Source organism: Momordica charantia, assembly GCF_013281855.1.
Source record: "Momordica charantia cultivar OHB3-1 chromosome 10 unlocalized genomic scaffold, Mcharantia_2.0 BLBB01000010.1, whole genome shotgun sequence".
Lineage (NCBI taxonomy): Eukaryota > Viridiplantae > Streptophyta > Magnoliopsida > Cucurbitales > Cucurbitaceae > Momordica > Momordica charantia.
Genome location: NW_028275158.1, coordinates 7961968 through 7970711, shown reverse-complemented (window position 1 = coordinate 7970711; position 8744 = coordinate 7961968). Strand labels below are relative to the sequence as shown.

General features: G+C 36.8%; 2 protein-coding genes across 3 annotated transcripts; one reads left to right on the top strand and one right to left on the bottom strand.

Annotated features, from left to right (window-relative positions):
• Nucleotides 1-1285: 1285 nt before the first annotated feature.
• On the bottom strand, nucleotides 1286-8500 carry LOC111012832 (uncharacterized). 2 transcript variants are annotated; one of them, XM_088118665.1, is made up of 4 exons: nucleotides 8231-8500; nucleotides 7985-8079; nucleotides 7327-7538; nucleotides 1286-2594 (listed from the first exon to the last, which is right to left on the bottom strand). In XM_088118665.1, exons 1-4 carry the CDS (start codon nucleotides 8394-8396, stop codon nucleotides 2153-2155), a joined length of 915 nt encoding a protein of 304 aa, XP_087974791.1. In that variant the 5' UTR covers nucleotides 8397-8500; the 3' UTR covers nucleotides 1286-2152. The 2 variants fall into 2 exon arrangements, with proteins under 2 accessions (XP_087974791.1, XP_087974792.1); XM_088118666.1 differs by lacking the exon at nucleotides 1286-2594 and having other exon boundaries at nucleotides 7162-7538.
• PSKR2 (phytosylfokine-alpha receptor 2) lies at nucleotides 3374-6835 on the top strand. The gene has a single exon (XM_022287103.2). It carries the CDS (start codon nucleotides 3392-3394, stop codon nucleotides 6551-6553), a length of 3162 nt encoding a protein of 1053 aa, XP_022142795.1. The 5' UTR covers nucleotides 3374-3391; the 3' UTR covers nucleotides 6554-6835.
• Nucleotides 8501-8744: the final 244 nt, after the last annotated feature.

Genomic DNA, 8744 nt, shown 5'->3' with positions numbered 1-8744 from the left:
CAGGATAAAAATCTCTCAACATTCATTAATTTCAATCAAAATTAAGTCTTGCACAAAACTAAACGAAGTTCCATCAATGTCAACCAAATAAATGTCTCAAAAATTAAAAGAAAAAAAAGGTTATAGCATACATCAATTTTGTATCATACCCATGTTTTATAATTCATTAAAATTAAAGCTTTTAAGGTAAAGATTACAACATTCATCCAAGTTTAAAATTCAATCTAATGAAATTGAAAGTCGAATTGAAATTAAAGACTCCAATTCAGTTATCAAGGTGAAAATGAAAAAGATGATTAAAAAAATATCGAGAGCAATTAATTTAATTTTTAAGTTCAACAAAAACCATCAAATTATATATAATGGTAGCGAGTATCTTATTCGCGGAATTATATAAAATATGAAATCGGATTAGTGGTAAGGTTAAGTTGAGCAATACTAATTAAAAAAAAAAGTTAATGATGAGAGAGAGAGAGAGAGAGAGGTGGGTTTGGTGAGGTCACATGAAGAGAGAGAAAGTTTGAGTAATTAAAACGACAAATGGAAGTGCGTGGCAGTTCACCTAAAACTAAAAACTTTTTCTACCACGGCCGATAGCCCGTGACCCCCTCCCAAACCTCTCTCCTCCACCGGCTATTCCCGGTCATTCCTCCACCGCTAAAAACTAGAACTCCTTTTGACTTTTTACTCTCCTCGCTTCCGCCCCACTCGCGCCATCCACTCGCGTGCATTTCACGTCAAATCCCCCCTTCATTAATATAATTATTATATTCTCTCTATTTTTTTATATATTTTAAGTTTGTCGAGAGATCTTTGTGATCTCGAATTATTTAATTACTAATTTGACGTCTTTAATGTGATTGGATAGACCAAGGTTTTCAATCTAACTAGCATATTTAAATACCATCAATTGTGAAAACAAATAAAAAATCACTTTCTATTGAGTGAAATTTAACCTTGTAGATTTAATTATGTAAATTAATACTTTTCCACGATTTGGGGTTAGCTTTCTCAACTTAACAAATTTTTTAATGGCTAAATTACCAAAAAAAAATGAAAAAAAAAACTCATTTGTTTCAAAAATATCATTTGAATAGTCTTAGAACTTCAGTTTTCTTTCTCAGTTTGTCACATTGTCTACCAAATTTTGTTATAATCCTCACTTTTAAAAACGATAATCTCTTCTACATTTTCTCTCTTTTCAGGTTCAATCCAATCGAACAAACACATGCGAAGAAATAGTAGCTTCATCCTTTATTGAAGTATATATATTTCAATTGGATCATTTGGATAAATTTTTTTTTCTTTTTTACTTAAATGTATATTTAGGTTATACAGGCCATCTTCTCAACAAAAAAATAATAATAAAATAAAGGGTTATATTTGAATTTACAAAACATTTAAAAGTTGTAACTACAATCATAAATTACATTTTTAGTCCCAATACTTTAAAAAGTTTTAGCATCATCTCTATCATTTGAATAAAACATACCACCAAATATTTATGGCATTAGTAAACAGTAACAAAAACCAAACATACCACATTATTTGTAGTTACTGTTGAAAAGAAGTCACACGAATCCAAAAGACATTATCCAATGCACTCCAAGACAAAATTAGGCCTACCCACTATGCTAAATTCTACCCAAAATAATACCTTAAAATCCAACCGAATTTTATTTTATCAATCAATGTGACTTGCCTGACTTATTAAAACAAAATATCACATGAAAATTTCTCTATCACTCTCTCTATTTCCATAAAAAAAGCATGCCTATTATGGAATGAACATAAAAATGAAATTGAAATTAAGTTTAAAGCATAAAATGCAAAAAAAAAAAAAAAATTAACTTAGCCCATAGAAATAAGTCCCTAGGTTTTAATTTCAATTTAGTCTCTGTGATTTAAAAATTTCGATTTAATCCTTATAATTTGGCCAAACTTATAAATTGTTTTTGTCATTATAATATCGAACACAATACACCATATTTTTTATTTACATGACAATCTATTCTATTTGATAAACTACATTAGCGGGTTGTTTATAGAACTGAGGGTCCAGTAAAAAACATTAGAATCTCGAGTAAAAATTGTTGAAAAACAATATATACATTTTTTTTAAAAACAAACAATCTATAAAGTTTAACTAAATTTAAAATTTTAAGACTATAGACACTAAACTAAAACTAACCCAAGCCACCAGAATCAAATTGAAAGCGATAAAATTATAAGTCCTTGAGGGGCAGCCCAATTGACCATGATTTGAGATCTTTTGCTTAGAGGTCTCAAGTTTAAATCTTTCGATGAGTTTAATAGCAAAAATATTTTGATATTTCTCGAGTCCGAACCTTGGGATAGGCACGGGTATCCTGAATATAGGAAAGTAAAGCTCTGACTCCCGGTTATTAAAAAAAAAACAGTAATAAAGAGAAATAATTCGTGTGAACACGTGCATGGAGTAAGCGTGGGAGTAGGAAAAAAGAAAACTCACCTCGTTTCTTGCGCTTCCAACTCCGTCTGACTTTGGCTTCTCTCTCTCCTTTCTGCAATTTCTTCCAGAGAGAGAAAAGAAACAGATCCATGTCCCTGCTGTGCTGACAATCACAAACAAAAAGGCAATAGTGAGAGAGAGAGAAACTCGTAAACCGTGAATTTTTCCAAAGGAACAAATTTTGATTGAGGTCAGCTCTGTGTGCGTCTTTCTTTGGGAAAAAGCTCACTGATTTGATTATAAAACCACAGCTTCCTCGCTGTGCTCCTTCTGGGTTCGCCATATGGACAATGTGTGGAAACTTTTTTGCCCCAATTTTCAAAACCCAGATTTCACATTTCACATTGTTTCTCGGGACTCTAACCCCAGATTTCTCTCAGCAGAAGACAACCCCACAAAATAAGGCGTTTCTGGAGCTAAGCTAGCTACTGGGAACAAATCCATTTGTTTATTTGTTTCTCTCTTCTTCGGTTTCAGCTTTCAAGCTTCTTCTTCTTCTCTTGGGATCTGCTTCTCACGTGATTTGGGCATATGGGTTTCAAGTTTCTTCGTTTTCGAATACCTCTGTTCTCTTAAATTGCTGCTTTCTTTTTTCTGGTGTGAGCTGCTGAAGGATCTTTCGGGTTGAAGTTCAATTCTGGGTTTCGTCCATTACTGTTATCGGGGAACGGTATGATATCAACTAGGGATTGGTGATTTCAGCTTTATTTTAATTGGAACTTTTCTCCTTTTGCTTCTTTTGCAAGTTGCCCAACTTGGGATTCTCCTCCTCATATCAGAGAGTTTGCAAGATTTCTTTATTTGGATTGATTCCTCTCATCTCTGAAAAGCCTAGTGTGGCAAAATCACAGAAAATGAGTCTTGACTAGGTCTGCAGTGGGCTCTGCTTTTGATTTCAACATGAGATTCTCAGAGGTGATGGTGCTAAATCTAGTCAAAATGACCTTTCAAACATGGATAATCTTGACTTGCTTGCTTTCTTTTTCCTTGGGTCTGAAACCGCCTAATCAAATCGTCTGTGATCCAAAAGATTTGTTGGCGTTGAGGGGCTTTGTGAAAGGCCTTACAAATAGCTCTATTCTCTCTGTTTGGTTGAATGAATCCAGCTGCTGCAGTTGGGATGGTGTCGATTGTGGATTTTATGGCAACACCTCTCTCACTGACAGAGTGACCAAGTTGGTACTGCCTAACATGAATCTGAAAGGGAAGATTTCACAATCGCTTGCTGGTTTAGATCAGTTAATTTGGTTAAATCTGTCGTACAATCAGCTTGAAGGAGGATTGCCAACAGAATTCTCAAGCTTGAAGCAGCTCCAGGTTCTCGATTTGAGCTACAATAAGCTATCAGGACCAGTCACCAATGCAACTTCAGGGTTGAAATCTGTCCGTATTCTGAATATTTCCAGCAATTCATTCGCTGGGGATTTTCCCCAGCTTATGGGATTTCAAAATATAGCTGCCTTCAATATAAGTAACAATTCTTTCACAGGCGAGGTTTCTTCACAGATTTGCAATTCCTCCAATGTGATTCAGGTTGTCGATATATCACTGAACCGAATATCCGGTGTTCTTCAAGATATGGAGAATTGCAGCAAATCCCTCAAACATTTCCGTGCAGACTACAACTTACTTACCGGAAATCTTCCAGATTCTTTGTATTCATTATCGTCTTTGGAGTACTTCTCGATCCCTGGGAACAGCTTATTTGGCCAATTAAGCATGGAACTGAGTAAGCTTTCTAGGCTTAAATCCTTTATAATATTTGGAAACAAGTTTTCTGGTGAACTTCCAAATGTGTTTGGTAATTTTTCAGAATTACAGGAGTTAGTTGGACATTCTAACTTGTTCTCTGGAATATTGCCTTCATCTCTGTCATTATGCTCAAAACTCCGAGTGTTTGATCTTAGGAACAATACTTTAACTGGTACTATCGATCTCAATTTTTCTAGATTACCAGATCTCCAGATGCTTGATCTAGCCTCTAATCACTTTTCTGGGGCTCTACCAAATTCTCTATCCGATTGCCATGAACTGAAAACTCTCAGCCTTGCCAAAAACAACTTAACCGGTCAAATTCCTCGAGATTACTCGAAGCTTTCCTCTCTGACATTTCTATCTTTGTCGAACAACAGTATTGTAAACTTGGGCGGTGCATTATCTGTTCTACAGAATTGCAAAAACCTGACCATTCTTATTCTTACAAAGAACTTCCGTAATGAGGAAATTCCACAAACTGCAACTGTTTTCAATAATTTAACGCTTTTGGCATTTGGTTATTGTGGTCTGAAAGGACCAATTCCTGGTTGGTTACAAGGTTGCAAGAAATTAAGTATCCTCGATTTGTCTTGGAATCACTTAAATGGCAGTATCCCTCCTTGGATTGGTCAGCTGGAGAATTTGTTTTATTTGGATTTATCCAACAATTCTCTGACAGGAGAAATCCCAAAAAGTTTGACACGGATGAAAGCACTAATTTCCAAAAACTGCAGCTCTTCCAGTTCAACATCATCCGCTGGAATCCCCCTTTTTGTCAAAAGAAATCAAAGTTCTACTGGTTTGCAATACAACCAGGCGTCAAGCTTTCCACCATCGATTTACTTGAGCTACAACAGAATAAATGGAACTATTTTACCAGAAATTGGAAGATTGAAATGGTTGCATGTCTTGGATTTGAGTCGAAATGATATTACTGGGTCCATCCCGAGCACTATATCAGAGATGGAGAACTTGGAAACATTAGATTTGTCAAATAATGATCTTTATGGACGAATTCCTCCATCATTCGACAAGCTCACATTCCTGTCAAAGTTTAGTGTGGCAAATAATCACTTGGAGGGACCAATTCCAAATGGAGGACAATTCTTAAGCTTTCCCACCTCAAGTTTTGAGGGCAATGCAGGACTTTGCGGGGAAATTGATGACCCTTGTCACTCTGTTAATGGATTAGGAACAAAACCCGAAACCTCCACTGGTTCAAAGAGAAAAATTGGTAAAAGCGTCATTCTTTGCCTTACAGTCGGTGCAGCTGCAGCAGTCCTCCTGCTCCTTACAGTGGTTCTACTCAAAATGTCCAGGAAAGACGTTCGAGATCAAAATAACAGTTTCGATGAGGAGTTTAACACACGCGACAGGTTATCTGGAGCTCTCGGATCATCAAAGTTGGTGCTCTTTCAAAATTCAGAATGCAGGGATCTTACGGTATCAGAGTTGTTAAAAGCTACTAGCAATTTCAACCAGGCAAACATAATCGGTTGTGGTGGATTTGGCCTGGTTTACAAAGCCAACCTTCCCAATGGTTCAAAAGCTGCAGTCAAGAGGCTTACAGGAGATTGTGGTCAGATGGAGCGGGAATTCCAAGCTGAAGTAGAAGCTCTTTCTCGAGCGCAGCATAAGAACCTTGTTTCACTGCAAGGTTACTGCAAACATGGAAATGACAGGCTACTAATCTACTCCTACATGGAGAATGGAAGCTTGGACTACTGGCTCCATGAGATTGTTGACAATGAGTCGATACTAAAATGGGAAGCAAGACTCAAAATCGCACAAGGTGCTGCTCATGGATTGGCTTACCTGCACAAGGAATGTCAGCCAAACATAATTCACCGAGACGTAAAATCAAGCAACATACTTCTAGATGACAGATTCGAGGCTCATTTAGCTGATTTTGGTCTTTCGAGATTACTCCGGCCATATGATACCCACGTTACCACGGACTTGGTTGGGACTTTGGGTTATATTCCTCCTGAATACAGCCAAACATTAACTGCAACATGCAGGGGTGATGTGTACAGTTTTGGAGTTGTTCTTCTTGAGCTCCTTACTGGTCGGAGGCCAGTAGAGGTATGCAAAGGAAAAGCCTGCAGGGATCTAGTGTCTTGGGTGATTCAGAAGAAATCAGAAAAGAGAGAAGAGGAGATTGTTGATCCTGCAATTTGGGATACAAATAGCAAAAAACAGATTTTAGAGGTTCTAAGTATTACTTGTAAATGCATAGACCAAGATCCAAGGAAGAGACCTTCGATTGAAGAAGTTTCTTCTTGGCTAGATGGTGTTACAATGTAGGTTTCTCATACTAAACAATTGGTTTGCATTTCATCCCTCCACATCTGATATTTGGATAATGTAAAGCAACACCGTTGTAATCAATCCTACCAGGCTGGGGGAATGAGGGTACAAAGGAAGGAGAATGTTCATAACTTAGTGACCTTTTTTCTTTTTTCGGAGTGGGGTTGTATACTTGTAGCTGTAATTGATACCAAAAAAACTTCTTGTAATATGTTTTACTGTTTAGAATGGGCATGCTTAGAGTGCCTTCCAATCCAGTTCAGCTTTCTATGGTTCTCACTTTCTGAATGTGGTTGAATGTTGCCTGCTGGAACCCCTCTGATTATAAAGCTTTTATTGTGCAGGTTGGACAAAATCAAAAAAATTATTGAATGGGTTAAATTCTTCAGAGATTTCATTTAGGCAGGAATGGATCTTCCATACTAAATTCAATAATCAACAGTTCATACTCCAACTAGAATAAATAATCGCTCAAAATATGCCGAATCTCAACCTTTTAAATCCAAAAGCTGCCTGATCAATCCCAATCATCGATTCTTTCTTCACTTATCTTAGAAGTTTCTTTTATATTTCCTTCCGATAATATGTCCCAAAATATGGCAATATACTCAGCATTCAATAATATCTTTCCACTAAATTCCAGAAGAAGATTCAAAATGTCAGAGGAGCAGTATTTCCACGCAATCAGAAAGCTTTGGATCTACAAAATACCAACAAAGTTCGATATACCTATCTATCTATTAGTAATCACAAAGGGTGATCTAACTCACTTGACTTCAGTGAACAGAACATGACGTTTTTCAAGAGGGTCATATTTCTGGAGCTGAATCTTGTCAGCCATGTTCTTGCTCTTCTGCTTCACATAGAAAAAGCCAGTCCCCGCAGCCGAGGAGAGTCGGACTATTTTGAAATCTCTCTTTCTCCCTTTTCTCCTCGTCTTCTTTTTCTTGCCTGGATCACCACCCCTCTTCCTACTCAACCTCTGCATTTGAATGCAATTGATAAGTTAGCCACATGATCATTCCTTCCCCTACATACAAAACTCCACAGAAATCTATACCTTACGGTTGACACCTGATTGAAAATCATGAATCAACAGTAACATTTAACATAACAAACAAATTGCAAAATACTGTTCCCAGTGATTTAGTTGGTTCACTTTTGCATAACGTACAAACTAAAAAGTTGGAACAGAAAATGTACCAAACTTCACAGCAAAATAATCCCAACAGAAGTTTTATCAGGTTTCGCTGTCAGCCAGTCATCTCATATCAAAGATACAAATTAAATCAGATAAATACAAGTTATCTATATCATATCAAGCATATATCATACAGAATGCTGCAATTGTGAGGGACATCATACAAATTGACATAAGAAGTGTCGACATAACACATACACCAACAGATATAATGCATAGTTGCGTACCTTTCTCTTTGTAGTGTTGGGAGCATATCTTTTGGCCATACAAATTACGGAACCACGACGGATTGATCTCTCCCGAGCGCTTAGTGACAACGATCCTGAAAATTTCAACAGACCCCCAAATCTTAAATTTCTCCGTCCTATAATTGGTTGGTAAGAAAAACCGTAAATAAACCCCACCAAACAAATACTCCCGATCACAATACTCAATTGGATGATTTGAATTTGGATGGAAATGTTGGGAATTACCTTTGAGATTGGAGACGAGGCTCAGCGAGAGGGAAGCAGAGAAGGAGAGAGACATGAAAGTGAGGAAGCTTGGAGGAGCGGAAGACGCGGGATTATTGAGAAATCGGTTCCTTAACCCACAAGAAAGCGCCAACTCCGAACGAAACCTTTGAATAATTGTCGCCATCTTCCATGAAAACGAACCCTTCTTTCTCCCTCCCTCTCTCTCTCTCTCTCTCTCTCTCTCTCTCTCTCTCTCTCTCTCTCTCTCTCTCTCTCTCTCTCTCTCTCTCTCAGCCTGTAACCAGTTTTGACTTTTGAATGTGGTAACATTTTGTCATTTTTTAATCATCGATTTTTTTTTTAATGAAAATTTTCATCGATTTGGTAAATATATTTTCAGGAAAAATATAATATATATATATATATTTATATTTATATATATATTTCTTCTACGTCAATTTTTCACTCTAAACTTTCAATTCATTGTAATTCTACCTGTGTTACAATTTTTACCTCTCCTTAATTTCTACTC